This window comes from Lacerta agilis, chromosome 2 (genome assembly GCF_009819535.1).
Source record: "Lacerta agilis isolate rLacAgi1 chromosome 2, rLacAgi1.pri, whole genome shotgun sequence".
In the NCBI taxonomy this organism is placed as follows: domain Eukaryota; kingdom Metazoa; phylum Chordata; class Lepidosauria; order Squamata; family Lacertidae; genus Lacerta; species Lacerta agilis.
In genome coordinates this window covers 75,166,606-75,183,753 of record NC_046313.1, presented here as the reverse complement: position 1 = coordinate 75,183,753, position 17,148 = coordinate 75,166,606, and the positions used below count along the sequence as shown (strand labels likewise).

General features: G+C 43.2%; 1 protein-coding gene across 3 annotated transcripts in view; it reads right to left on the bottom strand.

Moving 5' to 3' along the window:
* The window catches only part of CFAP92 (cilia and flagella associated protein 92 (putative)), a 53,285-nt gene that overhangs the window by 9,133 nt on the left and 27,004 nt on the right, over positions 1 to 17,148 (bottom strand). For all 3 annotated transcript variants that reach the window (XM_033140830.1, XM_033140831.1, XM_033140832.1), the window contains 6 exons: positions 16,618 to 16,793; positions 12,223 to 12,384; positions 8,206 to 8,390; positions 6,196 to 7,079; positions 2,688 to 2,882; positions 1,153 to 1,435 (listed from right to left, as the gene is read on the bottom strand). In XM_033140830.1, the coding sequence (XP_032996721.1) occupies positions 1,153 to 1,435; positions 2,688 to 2,882; positions 6,196 to 7,079; positions 8,206 to 8,390; positions 12,223 to 12,384; positions 16,618 to 16,793 (1,885 nt within the window). The remainder of the gene's footprint in view (positions 1 to 1,152; positions 1,436 to 2,687; positions 2,883 to 6,195; positions 7,080 to 8,205; positions 8,391 to 12,222; positions 12,385 to 16,617; positions 16,794 to 17,148) is intronic.

The window sequence follows — 17,148 nt, the reverse complement described above, 5'->3', positions numbered from 1 at the left end:
TTGTAGTCCAGCAACAGCTGGGGACCCAAGTTTGAGAAAGGCTGCTCTAAACAGTCACCAGGCAGCACATAACTGAAGGCGAAGGTGTAAATGGAGTTGGAGCTCTAGCTGTGGGGTCCGATGTCGTACTTCCCTTGGGGGAGGAGGGGGCTCACCTTGCAGGCCGCCAGCTGCCAACCACTTTCCTTTGGAGACATTCAGCTTCCTATTTTCCACTATCAACCAAGCTAATTTATTAACTGTAATAATGTTCATATTTTAGAAGTAAATACTTGGGAACTTTAAGAAAACATACGGGGCACTAAAGACATGCACATCTTTCACAGAGGCTCTAAAACCCAGCTGCTTGCTTAGTCTTTGTTGCCCTAAAGGTGTCAGAATCCACAAAGGGTTCCTTCCCCTTATGAGCTGGCTTTTTAATGAACCCTCAAGCCTACTATCATAGTGCTCACACATAACAACTCCTTTCTGGGGGGGGGGGGGGAAGGGGGGAGATCCTTGTATCTTTTTTTGTTCTTTTTCCTTGTTAAATTTGCTAAATAAATAAATCCTCTATGCCAGTGACCTGGGTTGCTGTACCTAAGGTGTGAGTCCCACTCGATTCAGAGGGACTTTAACCAGCTTATGATTTCTGACAGGGAACAATGCAGAGATGGGGAACCTGCTGGCTTTCCCACTGTCCCTGACCACGGACTATGCTGGCTGGGGCTGGTGGAAGTTGGGAGCCCAACAAAAAAATGGATGGCTGAAGATTCCCCATCCCTGATATGTGTATATGTGAATCACAGGACGATAGAAGACTTCTTCCCATGAGCAAACTATGAGAAGCATCAGGAGCTTGCACCAAAAATAAATGAAGCGGGGTGGGGAATTTAAGCATTTTCTCGCTTTCAAACTAAAAACCCTCATGTCCATGCTTTAATAGCACAACTCCATTAGGAAGGCACTTTGTGAGACATAGGCATATCTGAACAATCTCTTTAGATAGGAATAGGCAATCTGTAGCACTCCAGATAATGCTGGACTACAACTCCCATCATCCTTGACCATGCTGGCTAGGGCTGATGGCAGCTGTAGTCCGACAGCATGTGGAGGGCTACTGTTTCCCCTTCCCTGTCTTAAGACAACCTTTCATCGCTGCAGCACACACACCTGGATAAAGTCTTCTGCTGCCTGACTTTCCATTTCCCTTTTTCTAAGTATGTACTCTTCATTGTGGTTATCTAGAGGGAAACGCCTATATTTTCTCACATACGAATACTTTGGTGGCATATCAAACATATCTGAGATCTCTGGGTGTTGCTGGATGAGTAAGTCATCCCTTTTCAAGGGGATCCCAAACTCTTGGCTCAACACTGTGATCATTTCTGCAGATGGCAAGAGATCATGATGGACCACATCTCTTAACCTCATACTGCGGCAGATAGAATCAAGCCTGAAGGACAAGGCAAAGAGAGAGAGAGAGAGAACATAATCAAGATATAAAACCACAAAATACATAATAAAAATAAAAACGACAACACAATAATGCCCCCCCAAAAAACATTCATGAGTATGCTTAGAAGACATGGGGTAGGAGGTCCTCTTATGGATCAGTAATTGTCTAAATAACAAGAAGCAGAGAGTAAAAATAAATGGACAGATCTCACAATGGAAGAATATAAATAAAATAAAATAAAAACATTTTTTTTAAAAAAACACGGTATTCCAAGCATAGTTGCACCACAGACTTATATAATGGCACCATGTTATTGAAATGTTTTTTCCCCCTCAATCCCTTTCCTCATGATCCCTAATACGGATCAACAATGGGTCAACATCCATCATGAACTCAAGAATCCTTCTTCTTCTGAAAAGTTATGTGGTGTAGTGGTTAAGAGCAGTTGACTCGTAATCTGGTGAACCGGGTTCGTGTCTCCGCTCCTCCACATGCAGCTGCTGGGTGACCTTGGGCTAGTCACACTTCTCTGAAGTCTCTCAGCCCCACTCACCTCACAGAGTGTTTGTTGTGGGGGAGGAAGGGAAAGGAAAATGTTAGCCGCTTTGAGATGCCTTCAGGTAGTGAAAAGTGGGATATCAAATCCAAACTCTTCTTCTTCTTCTTCTTTAGTTGTTTACACTGAACCACTTATGCCATTTTAAGACCCATTCACCCAATTTGGAGAAATCTTTCTCGATTTCCTTATACTCAGCATGTGATCAGGGACCCCAATAAAGCAGGAACCCTGATTACGTCAAGGGAATGAATAGAAGTAGAAGCCCCCTGCAGACCTTTCCCATGCAACACAAGGAAGCTTGGGGACTCAGGTATCTGCTACGGGCCCAACGACATTGGGGGCAGGTCCTGTACATTTGCTCTTCCCTCATTTGCATATTCAGATGATTTCCTGAACGTACCCTGAAAGGAAATGATGAAACACATTGCCAGAGCAAAGGATCTCATAACTGAGCTGAATCCAATTATTAAGGCAGCGTACTGTGATCAGAATGATTTCACCACCACCCCTCTACATGTTACCTTCTCTTCAGCTAAGATGAGATAGGACAAGATACTCAAAAGTGCTATGAAAATTCTCTCCAGAGCGTCTAGTGGAGGTTCCTCCTCTCTTCCACAACCAACATAGGTATATACACCAAACTCTAAATATGTATAGAACAGCAAGTCAGAAATCCAAGAACAATCTAACCTGATCAGAGCTTCAAAACACGGAAGGGGAACCATATCCCTGATATATAGCAAAGGCTGATTCACGATATTAGATAGTGGCTTGCAGAGACGGATGTGAAGCAGAATGGCTTCAAGGTCTACATACAGGCGCTGATGAAAAGAGAAGTGCGAGTTATAGAATATTTTTAATCTTCCAATTTTAGATTCATGCAACCTGTAAGAGAGAAGAAATAGGACAGCATTGACCAAATACTTCATAATCTTGTGTTTCCTGATCTTTCATATCACCTTTGCCCTTTGTTAGTCAAGGGTTTTTGATTTTTAAAGCTCAGATTAAAACCCTGTATGATAAAGAAGAGAAGCAGGTACCATATCAAGAGCAACTAATGCAAGAAAACTTGCATTGTTTTTAGATGCATGCATTGCAAGAGGAATCGTTTTAAAAGAGGCATTTCCTCCTATGGGAGGGATAAAAGGAATGCCTAAGACAGTGTTTATGATAACTTGTATTTTTTTAAAAAAAGCCCCTTAAAAGTGCAACTTGAATCAAGCACATTTTGAGTCAAGCAAACTTTTTTTTAAAAAAAAAATCATAAATACTGTTCCAATAACATATCCCAGTCCTGGAAAGTTGACCCTACCATATCACCAGTAGGATCAAATTAACCAGTCTCACAATGATCTTAATTCCTATCTTTCCTATGCGTTGATTTTAATAGTACTTTAGCTGCAGACCTATAGAAGACTCATTTGGAGTAAGTCTCACTGAACTCAATGGAACTCTCATCTCTGTAGGGTTGCACTACCAAGCATATTGAAGAGCTCCATGTCAAAAGGCAGTCCTAAACATTTTCTTATTCAATTCATGTTATGCTTGGCATATACACAGATGATGACTTCTGGAAAAACGTGAATGACTCCCGCTTCGCTGTTTTGGTAGCGCTAGTCCTGTGCTGCATAGAAATCTCATGGGGTGGGGAACCTGTTTGCTCTATTTCCCCCTTTCCTAATTCGCAGCGGCATCCGTAGTCCCATGAGTTCCAAAGGAGATGTGAGACTGACGACACCAGACTACAAAAGGGCTTCAATTTATTTTGTCAGTGCACACTTCTCTAAGACCTAGCCTTTTCTGAAAAACAGTTAGTGAGGTATACAATATCTGGCATCTCCAGGTTGGGTTGGGAGCATGCCCTGTCTGAAAGCCTGGAAACTCACTGCAAGCCAGTGAGGGCGATACTGAGCTAGAAGGACCAATGGCTTGATTCAGTATCAGGCAGCTTCCTATGTTCCTATATGTGGAAAGGCACGCATCTGTCCACATACAAAGGAAGGAAAAATGTTTGGAGGAGGGATAATGTGCTACTAACCCAAAAGACATCCTTAGCACTCCCACCTGTATTTCTGGGGATTTTCTAGGATGCAGCTTGTAGCACTCTTGAAAAACTCCAAAACCAGCCTGAAGCAACAAGCATAAACTAACACATGGGTAGGCAAACTATGGCCCAGGGGCTGGATCCGGCCCAATCGCTTTCTCAACCCTGCCCACGGACGGTCCGGGAATCAGCATGTTTTTACATGAGTAGAATGTGCCCTTTTATTTAAAACGCATTCTGGGTTATTTGTGGGGCATAGGAATTTGTTCGTTCCCCCCCCCCCAAAAAAGAATATATAGTCTGCCCCCCCACAAGGTATGAGGGACAGTGGACCGGCCCTCTGCTGAAAAAGTTTGCTGACCCCTGAATTAACATATGAGCCCCTTGGTAATGAAACCTGTTCTCATTCTGCCTCTAAGTGCCTGAAATGGCTTTCACATAGCCTCGGCCTTCTAAATTCTTTTCCTCCATCTTGCATTCCGTCAAGCGACTCCTTAAAAAGTGACTGGCACTGTAACATGTTAACATTTGTACTTTATGACGCTAGCAAGGAAGAATGAAATTAAAAGTGCTCCACAACTTCTTACTATTGTCTGTGAACTCTGATTATTTGATTTAGGAAAGAACCAAAGTGTTAGAAGTGTAAGAGAAATAAAGCAGTACATTACTGAAAATACAGTTATAAAACAAAATTAACATTAAAGGAAACAGTTTGATTACAAACAGCTCAACTGGCCGTAAAGCCTTTGAGGGCCAAACTCGATGAGATACCATTATAAATTGCATGGCTGGCATTTTAAAAGTAAGAAGACCCAGTGCAGATTATAATCCCTCTGGCGGCTGAGGGGAGTTAATTATTTGCCTTGCAGTGTGGTCCCAGGCCCCATCAAGTCCTTGGCACCTGCAATTTACATCAGACATATACCCCAGGTTGATGCAATCTGTTGAAGTCCATCTTGCAACAACCTGGAGGACACTCTTTAGTGGAACAACCTTGCCTCTGAAATAAGGCAAACGCTAACGAAGTATACTTTCAATGCTTGCTAGAAACGTTCATGTCCACCCCAGCATTTCCCAACCAATGAAACTTGGGTTGTGGCAACTGTTATGCATTCTTGTTTTTAATGCTGTTGTTATCAGATTCTTTTATATTATTGTGGCAAGCCACCTTTGAATTTATTTTAAATGAATGGTGGCAGATTTTTTATTTATAAGAAAAGAAAGAAAGAAAGAAAGAAAGAAAGAAAGAAAGAAAGAAAGAAAGAAAGAAAGAAAGAAAGAAAGATTCATTCCATTAGTATGAATGGGAGAACTCTGCCATGAGGGGAAAGAGTTAATGCCTTCCTACAAACACACACACCACCTGCTATTTACTTTAAAAAGATATCCACAGCAACTGCTAACTGCATAAATTACCATCTAATCTACTTTCTCCCTAGGAAGCAGGAACTGTAGCTCAACATCAGACATAAGGTGTGTGCCTCTTCAGTGCCAAGACAGCATTGCACTAGCGAACTTCTAATGGGCAAAATCCCCTTCATGGATCACTGCCTTGTCGTGGCGAAGGGGCTTGAATTACTCACGGAAGCTATGGACAGGTCAAGATGGACAGGTCATAGTGGAGAGTTTGGACCAAACGTGATCCACCTGGAGAAGGAACTGGCAAGCCGCTCCAGTATCCCTGCCAAGAAAACTCCATGGACAAAATGGGAACGAGGAAAACCAAGTGCTGCATTAGACTAGTCTCGTTATTTTCATAATTTGACAGGTGCATTTTTATTAAAACACAGTGAAGCAACCAAAGTACCCCAAAATCCTGCCGCTGAAATTTTGGGCTAACTTTCGATTTTGAAAGCACCCTTGAACAGATCCTGAAAGTCCTGTCTTCTATCCCTACGTGAACTAGCAGAGCAGGGTTAGGAAGACGGTTGCTGAACACTGCAGATTAAGAGCATCACTCGTGACAAACACGCTCGGCTGATCACTGCAGACCAGAAGCACATTGTAAAAAATAAGAAGCAAGTAAACTCTCTCTATGTTTCTCTATATACAAAACAGTTATTAAAAATATGAGGTGGAGTCTGACAAATCACCTTCGTAAAAAGATCACGGCAGAGGAAAACAGGCTTTAATTGCAAAAACGTTTCTGGTTACCTGTCTATTCGCTTATTCCATAACCTCTTAAGGGCTTTGTTCTTTAAGCCTTCCACAACAAGAAGGTGAATGGATCCATCCAGAATATGGAACCCAGTAAGAACGTCCAGTTGACAAATCTCCTCGTAAGTCATCCTGTTATTCAGTTTTAACGCATTAAGAGATTTATGAATGATGCGCAGAGGGTACGAATCCAGTTCTAGAGCCTCTGCATTGATTTTTGTAATCTCCTGCAGCAAGTAACTTATGAGAGATGTGTTTTTATAGTCGAAAACATAGATAATACAGCCATAGGGGCAATAATCGTCTTTAGTGTCCTCTGCTTCATCTTCGGGACTTAACGGTACAGCTATTTCAACTCTTACTTTAAGAAAGGCCCCTGAGCACACATAATGGCCCGCTGGCATCTGGGCCACCGGAGAGCCGTCAGTATCCTTAGCCTTCCGAATGGACCTCGTATCCCGAATGGGACAGTTGTGAATTGGCGCACAGAAATTCAAGGCCTTTTCACCTAGCAGTAGTTCAGCCAAGCGGATTCTGGCTACCCCATATGGGTGCCACATTTCCTCCATGCCTTTCAAGGGATTCTGGGCCACGTATTTCGAAGTGACAGAGCTCAAATGGCTTAGCCTGCAGTCTCCTGGCTCCTCTCCAAACAACGAAGGCTTTATATCAACATCTTGCCATTTTTTGTCCCGATCATGAACCTCGATTTCCAAGGGTGGTCCTCTTAGATACTCAGTCAGTTCGTCACGTCTTATTGTTCCTGCAAGAACCACGTTGGTATCCTTAAAGAAGACATGAGAGCCATGATCCCGGTCTGGCGTTCGATGTGGCTCCATATTATGGAATTTGTACTTGCAGTAAATAGGAAGGCATGAGTTCTATCAAAAGGAAAGAGCAGACAAGGAAGGTGGGAGGGGGCTGTTTTGGTCTCCTTTACCTCTCAGAAAATATATATATATCTACACGTTCTTTCAGTAAAATTAATCAAATCTGAAATAAAAATGCACCTTTGATTGAGGTCAGTTTAGGCTAGCCCAGTACATTTTGCTGCCCAAGATACAGCAGCATAGCGTCAGTTGCCGGTGCCCGGGACAGGCAGGGGCAGGCACATTGGGGACGCCACCCCAGCTCTCACCACCGACAACGGTGGAGCAACCCCACCCCCACCAAAGCAAAGTGGAGTCACACTAAGCGGCCTAGCCACACACACAGTGGGGAGCTGGCCGACACAGCCCTTGGCGGGTGGAAAGGCCATGCTGGAGGCACCTGGTTCACGCCCCCTCAAAAATTGTGTGCTGGGGCCACGGCCCCCCTGGGACCCCCATGCTATGCCCTTGCCAAGGCAAGGCAGCAAATGACCCACCCCACCTTATCATGGGTACTCAAGGCTGATGAAAACCATTTTGGTACTCAGGGAAGGAAAATCCCACAAGCATCTCTTCTCTTCCCTGGCAGTAAAAGCACAGTAACAAATTAATTATCAATTTGCTGTCTTTTCATGTTGCCAAAATAAGTTCTGCCTGAGGCACCCACCTCATTCTGTCCCAGCCATGTAGCATAATCCAAGGCAGATTGGTGCCAGGGATAGGCAATTTGGAAGCAACAACCTGGTGGTCAATGGCAGTGGCAGCATTGGTGAGAGTGGCTGCCCTCACTCTTCTGCTTCCCCAGTCCTCCGCCTGAACTTGCATACTCATGGAAGGGCCTGCTTTGAGGCAAGTGGGCAAAGATGCTCCCTCAATGATTCTACGTGTATATAAAAAGTGCAAACAAGAGTTCTGGATGGGGGGACTTAAATGTGCTAGGTTTTCCACCACCATGTGTTATGTAAATGCAGCGATCCAATATGGCCACAACTTCACTTCAGGTCGCCTTTAGATTACAACTGTTTTGCAAATAAGAAATGGGGAAATTACAAATGTAAGAAGCAGGAGCTTTTCAGAATTCAATTCCGTTTTCCCCAGGATGTCACATGTAGTACTTGAGAAGAATGCTCTGAATTACCTGTAGCACTTTAATTGGAACAGGGGTGTCTGGTAAGCACCTTGCGGAGTTAATCTTAATAATCAGTGGATTTAATTCATGTTTTTGTTTCTCACTCATCAGAGTCCCTTCAACAGAAAAGCTAAGGTATGCGTCCCAAAGTTTAGGGGATTTCTCTCCTAGCTGACTGACCACGCAGCGTTGTCCTGGAAGTGGAATTACATTATTTATATAATCATTATAGCAGCAGTATTAAGGAAGCAATATGTTCTATGTCATTGCTTGATAGGCTTATTAAATGACTGAGCCTCTTGGGCTGGCTGATCAGAAGGTCAGCAGTTCGAATCCTTGCAATGGGGTGAGCTCCCGTTGCTCTGTCCCAGCTTCTGCCAACCTAGCAGTTCGAAAGCACACCAGTACAAGTAGATAAATAGATACCGCTGTGGCGGTAAACAACATCCATGCACTCTGGCTTCCATCACGGTGTTCTGTTGCAGCAGAAGCGGCTTAGTCGTGCATTCTGTTCTAGCCAACCCCTGCCACAGTTGCAAAGGAAACAGGGAGCTCCTTTGGGGAAGGGCCACAGCTCAGTGAGAGAACATTTCCAAAGCATGCAGGAGACCCCGACTTCTCCAGGCTAGAGAGCTACTGCCAGTCAGTGTAGACCATGCAAAAATGATGGACCCATGGTCCTCCTATCTCAGTATAAGGCAACTTCCTACGTAGGAATATGACCAACACGTATGACCATGAGTGGGACCCATGTTTTTTTTAAGGTTTCCTGGGCCAAGACTAGACCTGCTCCCTCCCTTTATTGCTCATGCGTGCCCAACTCTCTAAAATGCTTTCAATCATTGCAGTCCTGCAATGGAACAACATGTGAAATCAACAAGCAGCATCAAAGAGCATCTCTCCCCACTCTCGCCCATTACTACCTCCTTTCCAGCTCTCCTGCTGCCAACACTTTTAATACTGAATTTTAAATTCATGTAACCTGCTTTGACACCTGCTGGTGAAGGGCGGGCAGTAATTTTAATAATGGTGGTGGTTGCGTTAGTATATGATAAAACAAACTACTTAGGGGGAAATGACACATGAAACTAAATTGCTTCCATTTCGTAAGCGTGATCTTCCCCCCTGCCCCGTTGCTCTTAACCTTCTGACTGCAGCATTTCTTACTCATCTGCAGTTTGTAATTTTGTCTTCCATTCCCCTGCTTCAGCTTGCTTATTTTTACCTTTCCAAAGTTAGTGCCTAATTCTTCTCTCCATTATGTCAGCTACAGGCTTAAAAAGAACCCAACTGTCCATTAACATCGGTCTCTCTTTCTCTCTCTCACTCATTGCCCCTGTCACATATTTTCAGCCATCTCCTTATCAACAGTCCTCACAGTCAATAATGGACAGGGCTTGAACTCAATAGGGAATCCTATTTCTCAAGGGTCAGTTTTAGAAATTGTCATTGGACTTGGAAGTGCTGCAGATCACCAGCAGGGGGAAGGGAAGGTAAAGGACTCCTGGACAGTTAAGTCCAGTCAAAAGCGACTATGGGGTTGCAGCACTCATCTCGCATTCAGGCCAATGGAACTGGCATTTATCCACAGACAGCTTTCCATGTCATGTGGCCAGCATGACTAAACCGCTTCTGGCGCAACACAACACCGTGACACAAACCAGAGCGCACAGCAACACTGGTTACCTTCCCGCCACAGTGGTACCTATTTATCTACTTGCACTGGCATGCTTTCGAACGGCTAGATTGGCAGGAGCTGGGACTGTGCAACGGGAGCTCACCCTGTTGCAGGACCCAGCAGGGGGAGCCCACATGCCAGCAGCAGAACTTCATATTGCACAGGAAAACAGGGTGCCGGAAGAGGGAGCACTCCAAAGGAGAAATATAAGGCAAAGGCTTTGCAAACCTCACTTGCGACTACAAGGCGTGGCATACTTTTAGCATTCATTGTACTACATCTGTCACAAGTATGCACTAATCTGAACAGCACTGAAGGGAAACAGCCTATCAGTAGTAATGCAGATTTGCTGAACAAAATACAAAGCACAAGAGAAACCGAGAGAAGCTCTGAATGTGCCAGAGTGCCGTCTAATTAATGCACCAATGCCCTTGAAGCCTCAGCTTCAATTAAAAGCAAAACGTCCAGAAGCATGCAGCAAAAAGATAATTTGTATGTAAGCTGTCAGCTAAACCAGCAAAGCAGCATGCAGTCCCAGGGGGTTGCTGCTATGTACCTTGCATTCCTAATAGAAGTGAAATCACCATGAGCTTTTACCTTTCAGGCTTTTGTATTTTGGGCAGCAGTGATGTCAAAAAAGAAAGTGCACATCTCTGCAAATTGTATTAGCCGAACAGTTCAACAGCACAGCAGGCACGCAGAATGTTCCTATCACCCAACATGCAACATTTTAAAGCCTTATTGCGGCCATATTTCCTGTAAGCTGCTATATTTTTCCTACATGGAAATATACAGCAGTAGCTAAACTGCATGCACACTGGCTGCAGGAAGAAGAAAACAACCTTGTGCTCTGTATGTGTGTTTTTCTATACAAAGATTTGTTTGATGGGGGATGTATGATGCAGCTCTAAAATTAACCTGCACCTCTTAACCTGCACTGAACTGGGGGGAAAAAATCTTGAACTTTTAACTAGATTTAAAAAAATTTAACCCCTCATATAATGAAACCTTTTCCTGACACTTTATTTTAACAGTTACCAGACTGTTTTTGCATTATGTACCAAAGGAACAACTTTAAAGAAAAGTTATGTTTGCAAACATTAAGAAAAACCAAAATGAGAAATCTCAGTAATTTTAATGTCTTTCTTAATTTGCAATACAACAAACCCTTATGAGGGCCAGTCAATTCACAAAACCACAATTCCTGTTACTGGCTGAGTCCAGACAGGAAAATGTACGTTAGGAAATGGCAATCTGAATCCCTTGATCATAGATCTCCCACGCCTGTTATCCTTCTAACCAATACAGCAGCTGTGCCTGTACCTCTCTGCCTTAACTTTCTCATTTGGAGCCTCTGAGCATGCACGATTCCACTTCTGTACAGAGCCTGGCAAACTGCCGGCACTAATTAAATACTGATAGGAGTAACGTGTTCAACATCATTCATAAGCAGTATTCCAAAGGCACGGGTAGATGATAATTTAGGAAAAGTGTCACTCAATTGTCTACAGCAGCCTTCCCCAATCTTGGAGTCCACAGAGGTTGTCAAAGAGCACTTACCCCCCCCCCCAATCTCCACTCAGCCTGGCCAACCGTCAGATACGATGGGAGTTGTAGTCCAATGATATCTGAGGGCTCAGGGTTAAGGAAGTATTATCTACAACATGAGGCAATATTTCCACCCCCAAGCCTCACTCACCTTTTGACTTCCCCCCTCCTCCAGCTATTTTAAATTTTGAAAAGTTTGTCCTTCCTTTGCCTTATGGTGGGGTCAATTACTAACCTAAGTGCAGACAGGTGGGCTTGTAAAACAGTTAATGCTTCTGGATTTGTTTACAAGGCTGGTCTACTTCGAATCCACAGAAGCTTTCAGAAATCACTAGATTTTCAGCACAGCAAGATGCCATCCCCTTTTCTACTCACAGACATATGCATGTTATGTTCTGACTTTACAGACAGGATGTACCACTTCGGGCTATCTGAATTTGTCCATTTCGCACACTCGCTTGGCAGAGCCAGTATTTGTCCCAGCACTTAAATGCAGCTTTTCAAAATAAAACAAGCCACCCCCTCATTCACCTCTGTGACAAGCTGCTCAAGCATTTGACAATACCAAACTACATAACATCTAACCCAGGCTTCCTCAACCTCGGCCCTCCAGATGTCTTGAGACTACAATTCCCATCATCCCTGACCACTGGTCCTACTAGCGAGGGATCATGGGAGTTGTAGGCCAAAAACATCTGGAGGGCTGAGGCTGAGGTAGCCTGATCTAACCACTTTGCCCTGCAACCTTACACACACACCCCAAGTACTGGGGCGGTGGGGGTGTGAGGGTGGGGAAATACCTGACAAGAGGGGCATGAGGTTCAGCTCTAAAAAAGCTATTCCAAACTTCTTTGTCAGAGCTGTTGAAGTTGCAGATTCTTTAGATGATTTCTGAGTGCCTGATGCAGATCTTTTGTCTAAAACTCGTGAGGGTTTCTTTTTTTCTGGTAACTGGTGGTGCCCTGAAAGAGAACATATATTTCAATGGTCAAGTGTCTGATAGAGAACAGAATTTTATGGAGAAACCTGGTCTGAACAAAGACATTGGACTCTTATCTCATTATACATGACAAAGCTATCATTAGCCATCTCACCCCTTACCTTTCCCTGTAAGACCAATTGCAGTCGTTAACAGTCAACAGGTTTTCCACACCTATCAGCTGACCACCCATTCCCACCACCCTTCTGAGTAATACCCCTCTCCACTCTCTCACTATATTTAAGGGTCTGGTGACTTCTGTTTCAGTGTATCTGAAGAAGTGTGCATGCACATGAAAGCTCATACCAAGAACAAACTTAGTTGGTCTCTAAGGTGCTACTGGAAGGAATTTTTTATTTTATTTTGTTTTGACTATGGCAGACCAACACGGCTACCCACCTGTAACTAGAATTTTCTCTGATACCATCCATCAACAATTAAACAGCACTGGTTTGATATATTTAAGAGAGCAACAGCTTGACCTGAAAAAGGCTAGGAAATTAACGCCTAGGCCATTAGCCGGGTTCAGCTGTAGGTGACACAGACACACAGAATCACCTGCACCGAACACCTTGCTGTGCTTGGGTAAAATAACTCCATCCAGTCTGCAACCAATTTCCATGCACCTGCAGCCTTACCCACTGCCCTTGCTTCGCAGGTGACCAGCCTGTGCCGCTCTTTTCCTTTCAGCAAGAGTGAGGGAAGAGAATGATCTAGGCACACAACTTGATTTGTGTATCTCTGGATTCTGCTGAATGCATTGTGAACAGGTGTATGGATCTGAACTTATTTCAACAGTTTATTTCTGTGGATCAGAAATATGCCATGAGATTCTCCGTCATGAAACTTGCTTCACCTTGGTAGAAGCCCAATACCTCATCTCAAAATGTGCCATCACACCTTGTAAAGATCGACACATTCAAATTTAGTTGCCAAGCACAGCCTATTCCAGCTCCTGAATGAGGGCCATCAGGACAAGGGTAAGGCAGACAGCACACAAAAAGATGGCCAGGTCCTGTCTGGTTCATTTCTCTCTAGGAAATTAAGAGTTCTTTCAAACTCTCAAATCTGCAAAATGGGCAAGGTGAGAAATGGGCAGGGGGGGGGGAGGAGACAGGAATGAGTCACCTCAAAGCCCCTCCCTCCCTTCCCTACTAAGAGGCATTAGCTTAAAAACCCCAGACTTTCAATAGTTAGCTGGCTATCATAGCTATCCCTAGCTCCAATGAGAAACTCTTTTTCTCTGTGCTCTCAAGGAACAGCATGTGCCCATTTCATTTTAAGGACAGGTATACTCTTCCCTTTCCATTTCTTGCTCTTAGTGTGGGCGCTGCTGGCAAAACTGTCACACCCACATTTCTGTAAATAACTTGTAAAAATAGTTAGGGAATGTTTCACTGCTCAGATAAAGGGGTGTTTGTTTGTTTGTTTGTTTGTGTTTGTGTGTGTGTTGTAGGAGTTGCTGCTTGCTTAAATTGCAATTTTGCTTTCTGAAGTATCATTTATGTATTCTATTTCGTATAATAAACCAATCTTTCTTTATTCCTTTGGTGTGAGATGTTCTTGCGGGCGTAATATTAAGGGTTATTCATAACAAGCGCACGTTGTAATTCCAGCAAAAGACCTTAAACTTCTCTTTAGCCTATGCATACTTGCACACACATGTAGGTTCAGACACATACTGTTGCAGTGTCAATTTATAGGAAGGAAATAAACTTTGAAGAATGCTACAAAACCTAATTCTATGCACCTGTAGCTGTCTGTCATTTGCAGCGAAAGTTGAAAGATTTTGTTCTCTACATTTTCACATTAGTTTGAATTTTACTTTATTTTATTTACAAAAGAGTCCTCATGAGAATTCATCAGCATTTTAGTGTGAATTATTCCTGATATGTGTATGTTTATATGTAATTTTGCTCCATAGACACATTTCTGGAAGGAAATTATCCAGAGCACAATGCATTTATATTACTGTACTCTATATGCATCCCAATATATACAATTCACACACATTAATTGGTTGAAAAACGACATTGTAAGTTTCAGAGAAGTGTGCCTTTCAAAGCATGGGTGTGCTTCAGTTCACATATTGCTTCAGAAAGTGCAAATTAAGTACGTTCTCCTTTAAATATGAATTGAAATGAATTTCTTCCCCATCCCTACCCTACGATTCAGATGAAGAACCGTGATGTAAATTATTGTTGTATCTTATTTATTTATTTATTTTAAAAAGTGAAAACTTGGGGGAAATAACTACAGCACGGTAAGCAACTCCGGGAGAGAACCATCCAATCATGTCTCAGCAGGCTTGAATATAACAAGCAAGCAAAACTCCCCAGAAGAGTGTGTAAATGCTTATCAAAAGTGTACAGAAGAAAAGGCTCCAACTGCCTTCGATGTAAAGGAAATAGCAGCTTGAAGATTAAGACACAATGTGTGGAACTGATCTCATAAGTCACGGGTCCCTGGAGTCATGGGAAAGAGGGACTTAAACAGAGCCACAAAAAAAACAAGGCAGACGTGGCGAAGGGCTGTGCTTCTCAAGCAGAGATTCCTGCTGCAAATCTGCATGCGTGAGAGCAGGCCACAAAATGCTCTCTATTCTCTTTGCCTTTGCGTCAGATAAAAGAAGTGTCTGACCCACAGCAATAGTGAGTTCTGCAGCGTTTAACAGGCTTCAACACTGACCCTTGGGTCAGGGATCAGAGCAGGAAAAGTGCCACTGAGAAATAGAAAATTGCAGGGAGATCCCACAAAAAACAAAAACAAACAAACAAACAAACAACACCAGTCACATAGAATGGGCTATTTGACAGGATCACCACAAGAACAGATTTCTAGATTATTCAGGGAATGCAGTAACCACTCACAAAAGACTGTCAGGTTGTAATATAAACAAAGGAACGTAACTTGCACCATAAGAAGCTGTCAGACTATTGTCCAATTGGCCCTGTATCATCTACTCTGACTGGCTGTCCAGGGTTTTTAGGGAAAGGTCTTTATATCATCTGATAATTTTGAATGGAGATGCCAGGTATTGAACCTGGGGCTTTATGCAGGGAAAGAACATGATCCATCACTTTAGCTACGAGGTCTAGGAACTTTTTAAGTTTTAAAAGCTAGGGGCAAGTTCTGCAAGTGGATGAGATTCCAAGGTCAAGAGTCTAACGGTGTCACAGCTGGGGATTCTAGTCGAGGTCTCGGAATTACAAGAAGTCCTGGATAAGGTTCAATATTGGGGTAAGGAACCAGGAGCCTTAGAGGAGGCTGAGGACGAGCCATAGGCACCATGGGTGGGTATGGCATCTGATGCTGAAGCTGAATGAGTCCTGAGCCCAAGGGAGAGATGGCACCTCAAATGCCAGACAGAAACCCACCCTATCAGAAGGCAAGGACTCCATGGAAGTAACATCCTCCTATTGAGCAGACCTCCAGATGAAGACAACTGACAGGAGTCAGATGGATCTACAGTGTTGTTCCAGCAGCTCCAGCTCAAAAAAGCCCAGTGCCTGGCTGGAACAGGAGCTGGAACAAATGTTTTTTTCACCACCACTGTGACCAATCCGACTGGTTAGATTGCACCTGACCTTGGACTGCCCAGGACCTATTCTTTGCCTATGCTCTTGCTTGCTCACAGACCAACATGAACATGACTTTTGACTGCACTGACCTTGCTTCTCACCTCAGCTCTCGTTTTGGACTCTGATGACTTGAGCTCTGACTCCAGCACAGCACAGTCACTCTTGAGCTTTTAGTACAAGCTCTCCAAATCCTACTCATTACCCCATTTCTACGCAGCAATCTGACTAAATTAGTTGAGCTATATTAATTCCTATAAGGTAGGGGGGCAGGGAACAGACCTAAATATTTTTCTTTTTTATGTTTCTGTCACCCAAATGAAGCCATGTAACACACACAATTTAAGAATATTTCATCAGGTGTAGCTTGTGGGGGAATGTATTGTTTTGAGGATTTGCAAATATTTGCTGAATACCCCTTATTAAGTGACCCAGTGTCTACCTATTGCATAAAACATTTGTCACCCACTACAGGCAAACTTTCCTCCATCGCTACCCTATCTCTTAAGTAGTTTGCTATTTCACCTAAAGCTACAATCCTATATACAGGGTTTGGGAATAAGCCCCAATGAACTCAGTGGGACTTACTTCTGAGGAAACATTCATAGGATTCCACTTCACATCCTTTCTGCACTCACCTTCATCCGGTGTCTCCTTCCTTTCTGAATGATCCATCATTTTTCCTGTTTTCATAATTGCCGAGGCTGTTAGTTTAGAATGAGGTTTCGAATGCAATTTCTGCTTTATAGATTTGGCTTCCTGTAGAGTTCTTTCTTTGAGAGAAGAGGGTATGCTCCCAGAAATACTGAATGCACTTGAAGAAAAATAATTGATTTTTTTAAAAAAAAAAAAAAAAAAACCTCAGAGGCGTTTGGAAGATTAAAAAAATATACACAGCAACAATAGAAAAAATGAAATTAAACTCAACACAGCAAATTATACAACCAAGGGAAACATCACAAACTTTTAATTATTTTAATAGATGTAGCTGTCATTATAAAACTATGTACATTGTAAACCAGGGATGGGGAAACATACACATGAGATACTACAGCTTTTGTCTGCTTCAGGACTGGCACATATGAGATGGCTGCCAGTTGGCTTTAAAGTTCTCTCCATGTTTACTGCCTTCATGCAACAAACCATCTGCATACAGTGGTGCGCCAAGG